The 16,204-nt window shown below is 39.5% G+C and overlaps 1 protein-coding gene across 4 annotated transcripts in view; it reads right to left on the bottom strand.

Annotated features, from left to right (window-relative positions):
• The window catches only part of LOC134211975 (semaphorin-1A), a 597,712-nt gene that overhangs the window by 53,315 nt on the left and 528,193 nt on the right, over positions 1-16,204 (bottom strand). For all 4 annotated transcript variants that reach the window (XM_062689410.1, XM_062689412.1, XM_062689411.1 and 1 more), the window contains 4 exons: positions 10,152-10,273; positions 9,454-9,534; positions 991-1,136; positions 67-149 (listed from right to left, as the gene is read on the bottom strand). In XM_062689410.1, the coding sequence (XP_062545394.1) occupies positions 67-149; positions 991-1,136; positions 9,454-9,534; positions 10,152-10,273 (432 nt within the window). The remainder of the gene's footprint in view (positions 1-66; positions 150-990; positions 1,137-9,453; positions 9,535-10,151; positions 10,274-16,204) is intronic.

The following is a 16,204-nucleotide window of genomic DNA, read 5'->3' as shown; positions in this document are numbered from 1 at the left end:
GAGATAGACGAGACGAATCAAATTGAGAAAAAGCTTCCGCTAGAACACCTCCAGCAAGCAACTCACCTGTTCCGACGAAAATCACATCGTAGGTTTTTCCGCCCGGGGTTTTAATTTGCGGATCGACGGCGATGGCGGTGAATCGATAGCTGAAAGTCAAACGAAACGGGACGAGAATTAGCATGGGAGAGCTTGATTCATGGTTTACAAGGTGCAAATCGTATAAATTATGCGCGTTTCATAGCCGACCGCGAAAATTAATTAATCTCGTCAAATTAGCATACACCCGTGCGCAGCAAAAGGTGAGCTAAATTAACTGCATAACTTGCGTCGAGTGTAGATGAATGACGGCGGTGGCGGTTGTAGAAATTAAAACCCTGATTAATCCACCTAAGGATAATACTGTATCACTCGTTATAGAGAAGACATGAAAATTTGTGGCACCATTTTTGTCAAACTATTGGAACACAGCAAGAGATCCTACTTGTTCATTTTTTTTCTACCAAAATTGATATAAGAGTCGAGCCCATTCAGAATGAGTATTCTTCATCTACACCAACATTTGAAAAAGGCGTAACAGTTTACATGCTTTTTTACTTTTTTGCTTCTCGGTTTCTTGTCTACATACGTAGCTATACACATAGACAAAGTACTGGAAGGAATATTTTTTGGCGGTTGTGCCCTTTTCAGATGTTAGCCTAGATATTTAGAAAGACATTTATATACAAAAAGGCATTATTTCAAGTCGTCCAACTGAAAGATGTGGAGATAAAACTTGACTCTTGTATTGATGCTGTAATTTTTTAGTTTTGACAAAAATATAAATTATGATCATCTTGGAGCTCTTGAGACGTTCTATAATACACACAAGCATTAACAAATTCGCCCAAAATGGGTTTGAATATAGCCAATTTATTCTTGCAAAAACCATTCTTGGAGTGAACAAGTAACTTTTCGTCGTCCTTTGCGAAAGGTAAAAAATATACTTACACCGTGCTGACTCGAGTCAAAATCGGTGAACCGAAAAACGTTGGCACGTTTTCATCCATCAGCGAGTGTGTCTTTTTGAAGTTGAGTGTAAGATCCGGCAGGGTTCGCGAGTCGTTGTGACATGAGCCGGGACGAGGGTCCGGTACCTAATTGGGATAGACAGAGAAATTGTAAAGTAATTGCATATGGATTGTGAAATGTGGTAAAATGATATTATCAGATCTTGATAGGGCTAAATTAATATTTGAGTTTTGCTTTAAAAAACATTCTAAAACGGAGCTTTCAAATAACTATATAAATAAAGATCAAATGCTGAACAACGTTTCCATCCAACTGCGTGAAATCTGGGTACCTTATAGGATGTAAATCAGTGGTTTTCAACCTGGAGTACATGAACATCTGGGGGTACCTCGCACAAAAAAGCGTATTGGCGAATTTGGACCATTTTATATATAAAACTACTGATAAAGTTTTAATAATTCTTGATTCTAAAACTTAGTATTGTATACAATATCGCCATCAGTGGAATATAGGACAATGGAATCCAACCTACACCAACCAGCACAGTTTATGAAGGGTTGTGGGATAAAAGACCAAAAGGACAAAACGTCAAATGATCAAGAATATGCTTCTGAACGGAAGTAGAAGCAGAATCTAAAGGCTCGGAAGCCTACATTTGAGAGACATGAAGGCCTTTGTCCGAAAGCCTAGTAGCTTATTTGCAAGAGGCTTGGAAGCAGAGCATAAAATATTCACCTTCACGAAGCAACTTCGATTCTAGTATTGACAAACGTCGCATGATTATTTAAAACAAAAATTACTTACTCAGTTTGATACTGATACTGAGAATTGTCCCATAATTAAAACATAATGAGCTTTGATTATATTGGTTTGTCGGCGCTAAAAGTGTCTCTCAATTGAACGTCGGGATTTGCTCTATTTGGGTAATTATTCAAATTATCATATGAGTATTCAGTCTCACAGAAATTTATTAGTTTATGAGATCTGAATAAATACTCACTGACTGATATTCGATCGGGAATTGACAGTGTTCAGTCGAATATGAATATGTTACGAACTGAGGATGACAAAGAAGGCAGATAGGCTTCACCAAAAACATTCGATTATTCCTCCTTTCAAGAGGCTCGGAAGCCTCCTTTCAAGAGGCTCGGAAGCCTCCTTTCTAGAGGTTAGGAAGCCTCCTTTCAAGAGGCTCGGAAGCCTAGTTTTAAAAGGCTCGGAAGCCTCCTTTCAAGAGGCTCGGAAGCCTCCTTTCAAGAGGCTCGGAAGCCTCCTTTCAAGAGGCTCGGAAGCCTCCTTTCAAGAGGCTCGGAAGCCTCCTTTCAAGAGGCTCGGAAGCCTCCTTCAAAGGGCCCGGAAGCCTCCTCCAAGAGGCTCAGCCTCCCTTTCAAGAGGCCTGGAAGCCTCCTTTCAAGAGGCCTGGAAGCCTCCTTCAAGAGGCCCGGAAGCCTCCTTCAAGAGGCCTGGAAGCCTCCTTTCAATAGGGCCCGGAAGCCTCCTTTCAAGAGGCCCGGAAGCCTCCTTCAAGAGGCCCGGAAGCCTCCTTTCAAGAGGCCCGGAAGCCTCCTTCAAGAGGCCCGGAAGCCTCCTTCAAGAGGCTCAAGCCTCCTTCAAGAGGCCCGGAAGCCTCCTTCAAGAGGCCTCAGCCTCCTTCAAGAGGCCCGGAAGCCTCCTTCAAGAGGCTCAAGCCTCCTTCAAGAGGCCTGGAAGCCTCCTTCAAGAGGCTCGGAGAGCCTCCTTCAAGAGGCCTGGAAGCCTCCTTCAAGAGGCCCGGAAGCCTCCTTCAAGAGGCCTGGAAGCCTCCTTCAAGAGGCTCGGAAGCCTCCTTCAAGAGGCCCGGAAGCCTCCTTCAAGAGGCCCGGAAGCCTCCTTCAAGAGGCCCGGAAGCCTCCTTCAAGAGGCCCGGAAGCCTCCTTCAAGAGGCCTCGGAAGCCTCCTTCAAGAGGCTCGGAAGCCTCCTTCAAGAGGCCCGGAAGCCTCCTTCAAGAGGCCCGGAAGCCTCCTTCAAGAGGCCTGGAAGCCTCCTTCAAGAGGCTCAAGCCTACTTTCAAAAGGCCCGGAAGCCTCCTTTCATGAGGTCTGGAAGCCTCCTTCAAGAGGCCCGGAAGCCTCCTTTCAAGAGGCCTGGAAGCCTTCTTCAAGAGGCCTGGAAGCCTCCTTTCAAGAGGCCCGGAAGCCTCCTTCAAGAGGCCTGGAAGCCTCCTTCAAGAGGCCCGGAAGCCTCCTTCAAGAGGCCCGGAAGCCTCCTTCAAGAGGCCTGGAAGCCTCCTTCAAGAGGCCTGGAAGCCTCCTTCAAGAGGCCCGGAAGCCTCCTTCAAGAGGCCTGGAAGCCTCCTTCAAGAGGCCTCGGAAGCCTCCTTTCAAGAGGCCTGGAAGCCTCTTCAAGAGGCTCGGAAGCCTCTTTCAAGAGGCCTGGAAGCCTCCTTCAAGAGACCTGGAAGCTTCCTTTCAAGAGACTCGGAAGCTTCCTTTCAAGAAGCTCGGAAGCCTCCTTCAAGAGGCCTGGAAGCCTCCTTTCAAGAGGCCTGGAAGCCTCCTTTCAAGAGGCCTGGAAGCCTCCTTTCAAGAGGCTCGGCAGCCTCCTTTCAAGAGGCTCGGCAGCCTCCTTTCAAGAGGCTCGGCAGCCTCCTTTCAAGAGGCTCGGCAGCCTCCTTTCAAGAGGCTCGGCAGCCTCCTTTCAAGAGGCTCGGCAGCCTCCTTTCAAGATGCTCGGCATCTTCCTTTCAAGAGGCTCGGAAGCCTCCTTTCAAGAGGCTCAGCAGCCTCCTTTCAAGAGGCTCGGAAGCCTCCTTTTCAATATGCTCAGAATTTTTCTTTACAATGACTTATTGGATTTGGATTAGTTATGGATATGATTTAGGTTGAATTTGGGTTGGATCGGATTTAGTATATATTTGCATTGGAATTTGATTGAAATTGGAGTGGTTTTAATTTGGCTTGGCCTTTATTTGGATTTGGGTTGGCCTTTAATTGGGTTTGGATTGGATTTGGTTTAGATTTGCATTTTATTTGGATTGGAATTGGATTTAATTTGGATTGGATTTGGATAGGATTTAGATTGTGTTTAAATTGGATTTTTATTTGATTTGATTTTGATTTAAATTGAATTTGAATTGGATTTGGATAGGATTTGGATTGGATTTATATTGGATTGAAATAATATTACACTTGAATTGGATTTGGATTGAAAATGAATTGGATATGGATTGATTTCGAATTGGATTTAGTTTGGATTTGAATCGAATTTGGATTGTATTAGGATTGGATGTGGATAAGGTTTGAATTGGATATGGCTTTAATTGCGATAGGATTTAGCTTGGAATTTGATTTGATTTGGATTTGATTTTGAGTTGAATTAAATTTAGATTGGATTTGGCTTAGATTTTGATAAGATTTGGATTGGATTGGAACAAGATAACACTTGAATTGGATTTGGATTGAATATGCATTGGATATGGAATGGATTCGAATTTTATTTAGTTTGGATTTGGTTTTGATTTAGATTATAAATGGAATTGGATTAAAATTAGATTAATATTAGTTTGGACTGGATTTTAATTGGATTTGGATTGCATTTGGACTGGATTTGGATTGGGTTTGAATTGGATTTGGATTGGTTTCGAATTGGATTAAGGTTGAATTTGGATTGGATTTCAAATAAATTCGGGTTCGGATTTGATGGGGATTGTATGTTGATGGGATTTGGATTGGATTTGTATTGGTTTTAGATTGGATTTGAAATGGATTTGGTTTAGATTTCGATTGGATCTGGGTTTAGATTGGATTTGGGTTAGATATTGATTGGATTTGGATTGGATTTCGATTGGATTTGCGTTTGGATAAGATTTGGATTGGATTTGAATTGGACTTGGATTGAATTTGGATTGCATTTGGGTAGGATTTGGATTGGAGTTAGATTGGATTTGTATTGGATTTGAATTGGATTCAGGTTGAATTCGGATTGGATTTCAAATAGATTCGGGTTTAGATTCGAATGGGATTGGGTTTTGATGGAATTTGGATTGGATTTAGTTTGGATTTGGTTTCGATTTTGTTTGGATTTGGATTAGATTTGATTTGAATTGGATCTAAATTAGATTTGGTTCAGATTCTGACAGTATTTGGAATCGGATTTGCATTGAATTTAGATTGGATTTAGATTGTGTTTGGATTAGTTTTGGATTGTATTTGGAATTAGATTTAAGTTTGCATTGGAATTGGATTGATTTGGATTGGATTTGGATTCGAATTTGATTGGAATTGAATTTAGATTAGATTTGGATTGGACTTAGATTGAGTTTGGATTGCATTTGTATTGGATTTGCATTGGATTTTGACTGGATTTGATTTTTTTTCGTGGATTGGATTTGTATTAGATCTATATTGGATTGGATTTGTTTTGGACTGATAATTGGATTGGATTGGAATACGATTAGGATTGACTCTGGATTGGATTTGTTTTGAATTTTGATTGGATACGGATGAGGTTTGGATGGGATTAGGGATGGTTTTAGAATGGATTGAATTAGGATTGGATAGACATTGCATATCATTCCTTTTAAGCATGATGACCGTGCACTTCATAGTTGCTACTCCGTGATCGACCAGACTAATCGCAATTGCACAGGGAACCAATGGATGGAAGCATGGGATTTGCTCTCCAACCTAAATGTGCACAGTCCAAGAGCTCTAGTATTTTGGACGGTAGATAACGACCCTGGCCACGTCGTCATGGTCATTGGGGATGGGATGGTATTGATGATCTGACGTAATCTGAAAAAGTGATGTATGCGCTAAATTACAACACGTAGGATTTCCATTTCTCTGTTAAAGAGTACGAGTAGAGTCCGATAGCACTAATATTGCAAAATGGCGTATACGTTACTTTGTCAGATTACGACAGTGATGCAGTCACTCGCCGAGAACACCTCTGCACTCGCCACGAGTTCCTGCTGAATTTTATTGGAATCTGGGGTTAGGTTTTATGGTAGAGGTTCGTCTTGGTTAACGGACTCATTTCGGATTCTAACAGATACCTGCTAGAACTAATCAAGTTGTTAGTATAGGGATAGAATATGGAAACGGTATGAAGACCCATTTCTAGCGATTGATAGAGCATGAGAAATATATGAAAAGATACACTGTAGGAGCAATGGAACGGGCCTGGGATTGAACCCACGACCTCCTGCGTATGAGGAAGAAGCGGTAGCCATATGACCACCAAGCCCGCATAACATTCCTTTTGATTTGAAAAAGTTAGAATGAAGTTGGATTGTCTTTGGTTTAGAAATCCAGCGCTGTCAAAACGAAGTGCGAATCAGTTTGCTGAGTACTGTTGCGACAACCACAAAGTATTACACAAAGCGCCAGTGTTAGATGTTGGTAAACTAATGTAATGGTTTCTTCAGCGTCTGACACTGCGGGGCAAAGCGATCCATGGGCTGTTAGTTCCAGCTTCGAACATATATCTTCGTAGATTATTGTGGCACCTTTTTCCCACAGCTGATCAGCCAACGCGAACGACATCTACATCGTCATCCATCACTTGTTCCATCATCGGTAGTCCCCCTGACGGTGTGTTCGCTCTAGAGAAGAACCCGCGTGGTTTGAGGGCCAATATTAGTGATCGCCGATCTTAAACCTTATGTTGTGACACTCCAGGAGACCTAAGATAATCAAACTATTATCCCGTCCGCTCGAACTATACGCTACTTCTGGAACAGACAAGCGCGCACTACTGGCAACGCATGGTTGGCCTTGGTATTCGGGAAGTCGTGTCCAAATCGATACCTTTGTATCTTGTTGCTGCACGTATCCATACCCCTATTCTAGTAACCGTAGGGTCTGTTTACTGTCAGGCCACAAAGGGTGAGTAGCTCGTACAGCTTTTGCTTTTCGGAGTTTTCGATCCCGCTTGGTCGATTAATAGCAGACACGAATTTGAATAAACAGTTCTGAACAACAGCTCGCATACTCGTGTCGACCCGGCTACGGGGAATACTTCGGCCATCGACTTGACCATCTGCTCCGAGAGTCTAGCTCGCAGGTTAACTTGACGAACGTTGACGGACACAGACGAACACTTCCCGATCACGGTTTCCATCCAGGGGTAGTTGAATCGAGGGACAACATGACAGAAGTGGATCTTCGATCAAGCTGACTGGCCATCGTATGAGCGGCTCTCGGCAGAAACAATCCGGCCAGATGTCGAATGGAATATTCTTAGCTTCACTGAGAACACTACAGATGGAGAAGATAATGTCTTTGAAATGTTCCATAGAGCTATTCTAATCAATTGCAAGGTAACTATCGTTCATGAAAAGTCACACTGTCATAAAATCAGATTGAGGGAAATATTGCGGCTGGACGATTAAGATTCTTGGAAGTTTTTGTTAAGGTGATCATTCAACAAAGCAACAAATCGGCCATCTTGTACACCACATGCTGTCGGATTTTCCAAATTTTGATTTTTTGCGCTACAGTAGTACATTACTGAAAAAAAAAAATTAACAAGTTTTGGAGAAATTTAAAGAGATCCGGAAAGGTTCATTAAACAATGAAATGAAGAACACATGAGTTTCAGGAATTTCATAAGTACTCTTGAGATTTCGTGAAGAAACAACATATTTATATGGGTATCGGCTGAGATTCATGTCGAGAGTTGCGAAGGACTGTGCAATGTGCGCTCCGAATGACGTGTTATATGAAACCTAAGTATTGAGCGTGTTCAACGAATGTTTTAGCTCAACCTGCTTTAGATAATAAATCCTTGCTTTTCGTAACGAATGTAGACTGCAAAACGAAAGAGTAAGATATTGAAATATTAGCTTGTGATTTTTTCTGCATTGCGGATAGAAATAAAGTTATTGTAAGACCACAGCAACATATCTTCCCTACCAACACCTCCACATGCAAGATTTAGTTCCATTTGCTCGAATAATTCTCGAGATGGGAGAAATTGGTGGTTTATTTTGTATGGGAGCCCCCTTTCCAAAAAGGGAGGGGTCTCAAACCATCTTAAGAACCTTCCCCGGCCCCAAAAACTTCCGCATACAAATTTTCACGGTTCAGTAGTTTCCGAGTCTATAAGGGTAAGACAGAAAGAAATTCATTTTTATGTATATAGAAGAATAAGACTGTATTGAAATACAAGAGCTTCTATCCGAATTTTTACTCAGACCATGAATTATATCAAATGTGATAGTCACACCGTAGTAGCATTATAAGTGTTTTAAATTTGTTTTGCAATTTGCTTTTGCCACGACACATAAATTGATGTCAAGAAGCAAAAATCTCAGTATTTATTATTTAAAAAAATTATCCATATTTGAGTGCAGCCAGATGAGCCTGCAGAGCTATAATATAAGTGAGTTTTTCGACTGAATGATATAAACAATCACAATTTAGCACCAATATATTACCAGCTTTCTACTTCGACGGCAAATAAAACAATTTCATTGCGAATAAAAGAAATTGTTATGCTTATAAAAGAAAGGTGGACCTGTTATTTTTATATTAAAACTGCTGAGTTTGTGGTAATAGCTGTTATATTTAGTGAACACATATCATCATGTATACCAGTTAAACTATACCTGTGATTTAAGGATAATTATTCATTATTTCTATCTTTTAATTTGGTGAGAGGCTTAGGATACCAAAAATAGGTATTTAAATACCGGAAATTTCCCCTATATGACCTAAATCTGATTTACGGCTTGTTCACCCGATCTACCTTCGGAATGTTTTAGACTCGAACATTAATTGGAAGAGTAAACACAATTCTCGAGATGTCAAAATCGAATGGACCCTGTATTTGCTACAAGGCGTTTGAAGTAGATTAGTAAATCATCAGAGCGGAATAACCATTGATAATTTTGTTGAGATATGTCATTAAATTTTATCACTTGAATTCGCTTTTTACCATCTCAAGGACCGACTTGCCAACTTTTTTACCCCTGTCATCATACCAGTTCCAGAAATATAAATGCATTTGCACCAAGGCGCAATACCCATTCAAACTTGCAGACTAATATCCACAGAGATATCACAGAATTTACACTCCATCGCAGTTCGGAGCGGAAGATAGGAGGATGTGCGGTGGTTGTGAAAGCTTTCTGAAAATAGCCGTGAGGCTGATACGGAAAAGAATTTCAACACGGCTTCAGATTTGATGCGCCTTTGATCATTTACATCAAAAGCACCTATTTGCGAGAGCTGGGAAAAGCGAACCTCTTCAAACTATGTTACCCAGCGCCCATATAGCCCAAAGGCACCCCAGCCGGCAGCAGAGGTGTTTGACTGTGTCTAGTGTTCGGATTGGTTGGACGCAAAATAAAAAGAAAAAAGCTCGGCGTGCTGGAGCGGTTGGTTGGCCGAATAAGGCAGGACGAAAAATTAGTAACATAAAATGTGGAAGTAAATGGATGGTGCTGAAGCACTTACCTTCGATGGGTTAACAGGCAGCCAATTAGAGTTTAATCCACTCTGCTCCTTGAAGTTGCCTTCGAACGTGTCGGCTATATCCTGTTTTTGAAATGTGAAGAGAGAAGATTAGTTGAGATTTTTATTAATATTAAATTGTCTAACAAAGTACATTAGCATCAACTTTCCTAATTGGAATTTCTTCGAACACTGCCGAGAAATCAAACAAAATCTATGTGAACCTAGATTAGCATAGTAATGCTTGTTATCGAATACGGCTTTTAAAACGAAAGAGTAACATTTTTGCGCAAATGCAGCGTCCCATTTGTGCGTACTCAATTACGTAAACACATTCTAAACACCGGTCCCTTAAATATTAGCACACCTAGTCAGTGCGAAATTTACCCGCTGTGTGGAAAATTAGAAACAGCAAATGCAACCATTTCTGCGAACAGCACGGAAATAATATATGTGTTGACACACACCAATTAGGGCATATTTTGCGACGCAATTTACGGAAAACATTGCCGAGTTTCCACGAAAATCATTCGGAAACTGTTGCTGAGCTTAGCTTTGCTGGGGAAATTTATCATGAATCGCTGCGGTATGTAATTCAGCTGATTAGGGCTCGGTGCTGGAATGGTTAATTGGTACGATGTGCAGAATAGAACTGTTTATGGCTTAGCGGCAATTGCTGTGTATAAAATGAAGGAAATTACCTGTAATGAGAACGCGCATATGGCCGAGCCCGCAATGGCATTGGTGGATGTTGAGAAAACGGAATAGATGAGTTTCGAGTTTCCGTTACCGTAGCGCCCTTCGACCAAGCTGCTAGTTGATTCTGAGGATAGATGAACATGAAAAAAGTGTAAATTAATTAAATGCAAAAGAATGTAATGAGAATAATTATCAGCGGTCAGTTTACGTAATTGTGGCTATAATATAAAATTTGTACTACAAAAGTTTCGAAGAAGATCATTTGAAAACGAAACGAAATCAACTGAAAATTTCAGATTCTTAGAATTCTCTTAAAATGTACATGAGTCCCTCCATATGATGTGACCGAGAAAAAAAAATGCAAACTTGCAATCGACTTTCAAAGAATTGAATGAAATTTTGCCCAATTGTTCATGCATTCTCCATACCCAAAAAATCCATTTCATAGTTATTGGACCTCCCCACGATCAATACTACCGTCCTCCATTTCGGACAAATGTGTAAAACCCATAATATTGTTTTATTGATATCTCTGGAACCGTGAGATCAAGATTTTTTATTTATTTTATTTATTGTCAAATAGGGTTTCTTACCCCATTCCCGGCCTAACATGCGTACGACTGCATTATTGATTTGATATTTATGACAGGAAGCAACTTTTCCTGAATTTTGTGGGCTGTATAATACTGCAATGGGGTTCACTTCTGCTTAAAAAATAGCTATTCGTGCTAAATATCGTTCAAAAAAGCTTTTATTTGATTTAAAATAATGAGGTGCAGCACTCACTTCAGTCATAGCGATTTGCCATTCCGGCACACGTAAAAACAGTTCCCGGCCTAAACAAAATTTTACTCGATCTCTCAGCATTTTACTCTCATTCTCTCTCGGGATGGTAGAAAATGAGAATATGCACGTTCCACGACAACAAGATGCCAAATGGTATTATTCATAATCATTTTTATTTGGTTGAGAAAATATATTTACTCATCCAAATTTCTTCCAAACACTTAAAAACAATATTCTTTCACCTTTTGAAATCGAGAGAATTATAAATAACATGATAGCGTCAACGTATTAGTCAGTTTTCCTGTTAACGATGAAAGATCATTTTCATACTCCTGGCCTTATGGTAGCACGGTGCGGCTAGAAGTTCTTGGGCCGAGGTGATTTTTTGTTCGGTTTCAGAATACATTTTAAGATGTATTCTAATATGTTTAAATAACTTCTAGTGAAACGAACTAATAGGAAGAATTGAAGTGCGTGTGTTTAGAATTATGGTGTGGAGATTAACAACTTAAAGCAATGGTTGTATCGAGCCCTGTGACGATTTTCAGGTAGGTGTTTATTTGATGATACCGTTTTGTAAAAGTGGAAAGAATCACTCCGACTCAGTGGTGTGGCAAAGGAGAGCGAAGTTTTGAAATCTACATTTTTATTTTCTACAATTGGATCAATTAGGAGTAAAACAAGTGGTTGAAATATGTTGAGTATTGTGAAAGATAAATGGGAGACTTTTTAAAAATTATCAATCATAAACCTACGGCTTGCAAACAGTATAAATCATTAGTTTTCTGTGCAGTGAGCCGGGAATTGGGTCCATAGGCCCAAGTAGTGATTTACCGTATTGTCAAATGAACAGTTTTCAAGTTTTTGTTTGAAAAATGCATTTTTCACCGAATGAGTATATTTTTATTCAATAAATAACATCACCATTTTTTCTTTGGCCATTTTTATATTGGAAACGCTTAAAATCTCGAGGTAATCTGTTCTGATTTTAAGATACAGGGTTTTAAAAATGAAAAGTACTTTTTTAACTGTGAACATTACAGTTTTTTTTACTAATTTTCGAACATACACATCACACATATAAGCATTGACACGTACACACAAATGCAGCTCGATTGGTTGCCTCCTCACTTTCCACATCGCGTTCGAAATTTATTTGGAGACTAGCAGACCCGACGAACTTCGTATCGCCTAGAATGGATTTATTCTCCGCTTAGTTCTCGAGTTATGCAGAAATTTCTGTTTCATTTGTATGGGAGCCCCCCTTTCCAAAGGAAGGAGGGATCTCGAACCATCTTAAGAACCTTCCCCGCTCCCAAAAACCTCTGCATACAAATTTTCACGTCGATCGGTTCATTAGTTTCGGAGTCTATAAGGTTCAGACAGACAGAAATTCATTTTTATGTATACAAGATTAGTATGGGAAAATTTAGTATTTTTTATCGCTAATAACGTTACTCAATTCGTTAGCATTAGAGATGGGCGTTTAGATCCGTAAACGGGTAAATGATCCGGATCTCTAAAATGAGTGAATGATTCGTGGATCATTTTTTAAAAGATCCGGTTCAGCAGATCAGCTAATTATTTGACCATTTGTGAGGAAATAATTAAATAAAAGTTTATTGTTTGTAATTCATACGCTTGTAAACAAGAGAGGATAAAGTTATTGTCAGTACGGTTCAAATGTGTGAGTTTGAATGACGAACGTTTCAATTTTTTGCATACTCCTCACGTTTTGTTCAAAGGATCCGATCCGGTTGAAAGATCCGGACCATTAGAATGATTGACCCAGATTCCGTTCATCACAGTGATTCGTTTTGCCCATCTCTATTAGCATATAGTGTTAAAGATGCCGAAAGACTTTGCTTTGCTGGAACGCTACGAACGAAATAAATGTTTCTGTCAGCATTATCGGGCGACCTATGGTTGTTAGAGGGCAAAGCTTTTCTTCCTTCTTGTCCGGAATTTTCCTTTGAGATATGATTATGAATAACTTCATTTAGTTTCTTAGTCTTATAAGATTATTAATTTCGAAACAACACTTAGTTAATCTATTGGTTCACGTAGTTTTGCAGTGCTGGCAGAGTAATTTTTTTTTTCATTTGGTTTGACCCGTAAATCATCGAAGCGTTAACTTATTTTGTTGTCCTTCTAGCAAGGTACCTTCTTTCAGCAAAGTTTTTGGGCATCCTTAGGACTTAAACTTAAACGCAATCACATGGTTTACGAAAATATGAATTCTCTAGGAGTAATAATACAAAAGAAAACTGAAAGTTTAATGGCCAATAGAAAATATTATTCATTTACTTGTATAGAAAATAAAAACATTATCGCAAAAAAGATCGTTTAAATGTGGCTTGTTTTAAAATTTTCGATTGCTTGGTGAGCGAGAGACAGCTCATGGTAGTTCGGTTAACCACGCCAGTCGTCAAGTTACATTTACGTGCTGTGGTATGATTCCCATGGTAGCAACATAAAAAAATTTCGCAGATAATTTTCCACTGGTCAACTAGTATTGAATATCATGTCTTCTTCTGCCTTTTGAATGACTACAAAATTCGTTGCATCAAAAGATTTTCGGCATTTTCAACCCTGTAAATAGTCACAAATCACTGTTCCCTTCATTCTGCACGTATATGTGTCATTTACGTAATGGTTTGCCTTTTTTGTACACTATTTTTCACAATAACATAATAAAAGTCTACTCTCTTATTAACCCATTTTTTATAATCAGATCGTTCTTTTGTCGTAATTGCCCCCGTGTTGTTTCTCAAGAAAATGTTAGTTTAACATTGAAGAAGCTCTTGTATCATTTCTAGGTCCCGCTACAGCAATGAAACAAAAACTACATCAACTTTTGGTTCTCCAAACTAATATTATTTTGTAAGAATAAAAGAAAGTATAAAAAAACAATTCGGCTCCGTAGCGATCCGTAACGGCATATGGGCCGAGAGCTTTCGAAATAAATGACCTTGCCCTTTGTTAAACTTTAGAACCGATATATAAAAAACGAGATTTTTGCAATCTTGAAATCATCAAGTAGAATACATGCCATTTGTTCGCAATGCTTAGTGGTTGATCATATGATTTGATAACTTGTTAACTTGTTAACGAATTTACAGGCTTTATTTACATTTTGTACAAATAATAGAGTCGCACATGTTGCAAACGCTTTATCTTTATGGTTACAACCCATGCTATGAAATGGCCAAAATAGGCCAATGACGTACGTTTTACAAAAATACAGGAAATCTATTCATTCCAAAGTGACTAAGTTGCCAAGTACCGCCATCGGAAGTGACAATGGGTCTGGGGGGTGAGAATGGGTCATCGCTCTCACCGGCAGCCTGGAGGTCGTAGAGCAAAATTGTTCAAAAAGGTCTCTTATATTTTAGTCTTCTTGCCCTCAGATACATTCAATCCATTCTACAATCATTCTAAGTAGTTGAAACAGTGACCCATTCTCACCCCCATTTGACCCATTGTCACCCCCGACGACGGTACATTATTTTCTATTCAAAAGCTCAAGTTACATTTTTTACAATTTATTTTAAGAAAGCAATGTCTTTATATTCTTGTTAATTTTATAAAACACTCTAGCAAAGAGGTTAAAGGTTAGGTAAACATAGCAAAATCTCATGTAAATGATAAGTTCCATATGGGTCATATAACATTCAAAACTCTATAACTCTAGATCGGCTCATAGTACTTGGGATGTTGAGTGTTTCTTGTGCAATATTCTCTAGAGAATACGATGCTGGTATTATTTTCCATAATTTTCCGATGCTGGTATTATGGGGCCTTCCTTAGCCGTGAGGTAAGACGCGTGGCTACAAAGCAAGACCATGCTGAGGGTGGCTTGGTTCGATTCCCGGTGCCGGTCTAGACAATTTTCGGATTGGAAATTATCTCGACTTCCCTGGGCATAAAAGTATCATCGTGTTAGCCTCTTGATATACGAATGCAAAAATGGGAACCTGGCTTAGAAACCTCGCAGTTAACAACTGTGGAAGTGGTTAATGAACACTAAGCTGCAAGGCGGCTCTGTCCCAGGGGCATGTAATGCCAATAAGAAGAAGAAGAATTATTTTCCAAATATAAATATACTCATTGGCAGAAACAACATAAAGGGTGGCAACTAAAAAATTGGAATGACTTCAATACTTTTCTATTGGAATAATAATGCTTTCACAGAAATGTGATTTAATGTGAATGAATGCTTAGAATGAATCCTTAGTATTGCCGCACACACACCTTCACTCCAACTTTGCTTACAAAATTCCGTGGAAACAGGAAATACTGCGGCGAGCTTTGTAAATTTTCCAAGCAAACGAAGATCATGGAAAAGGGGAAGCGTCGTTTGGCCGAATGGCACTAGGCCGAAAGTTGTTTGGCCGGAAATACCAATCAGCTGAACAGACCATTAGGCCGAAAGTCATTTGACCCAATGGGTCATATGGCCGAAAGAGTCGTTTGGCCAAAAGGGTCATTTGGCCGAAAGGATCATTAGGCCGAAAAGGTCATTTGGCCGAAAGGGTCGTTTGGCCGAAAGGGTCGTTTGGACGAAAGAGTCATTTGGCCGAAAGGGCCGTTTGGACGAAATGGTCATTTGGCAGAAAGGGTCATTTGGCCGAATAGGTAATTTGAAAAGAAAGAAAATAGGAGTAAGAAGCGAGACGACTCAATTCTCATTTTTCATTTCTCACTTTAAAATTATGAGGAGCGCAAAGTGAGTAGTGTGACGTCTTACTACTCACTTCGCGCTTCTCACTTTTTCTCACTTTTCTCACTTCATTTCCATTAAGAAATGAAGAATGAAAATTGAGACGTCTCACTTCTTACTCCTCATATCTCACTTTTGAAAAGAGGAACGAGAAGTGAGTAATGAGACGTCTCACTACTCACTTTGCGCTTCTCATAATTTTTACTGCGAGAAGTGATAAATGAGGAGTGAGAAGTGGGACGTCTCACTTCTCACACTTCATTTTTCTATTTTCACTTTTGACAGCGAGAAGTGAGACACTACAAAAAATTAGTAGTGCGAAGTCGGTAGTGAGACATCTCACTACTCATTTTACGCTTCTATTTTTTTACACACGTAAAAAAATGTAATGTTATTTATTATTACGATTTCTAATACTTTTTTTTACCAAAGCAGGCGCTTAATGTAATGTATAAGAAAAAACTTATACATTGCATTAGCCACATACATTCCAAAACTTATACTTTTCATTACTTATGAATATTATTAGTTTTTTGGTATGGGGTC

Source organism: Armigeres subalbatus, chromosome 2 (genome assembly GCF_024139115.2).
Source record: "Armigeres subalbatus isolate Guangzhou_Male chromosome 2, GZ_Asu_2, whole genome shotgun sequence".
Classification (NCBI taxonomy): Eukaryota; Metazoa; Arthropoda; class Insecta; order Diptera; family Culicidae; genus Armigeres; species Armigeres subalbatus.
The sequence above is the reverse complement of the archived record's forward strand: the minus strand, read 5'-3'. Positions and strand labels throughout refer to the sequence as shown.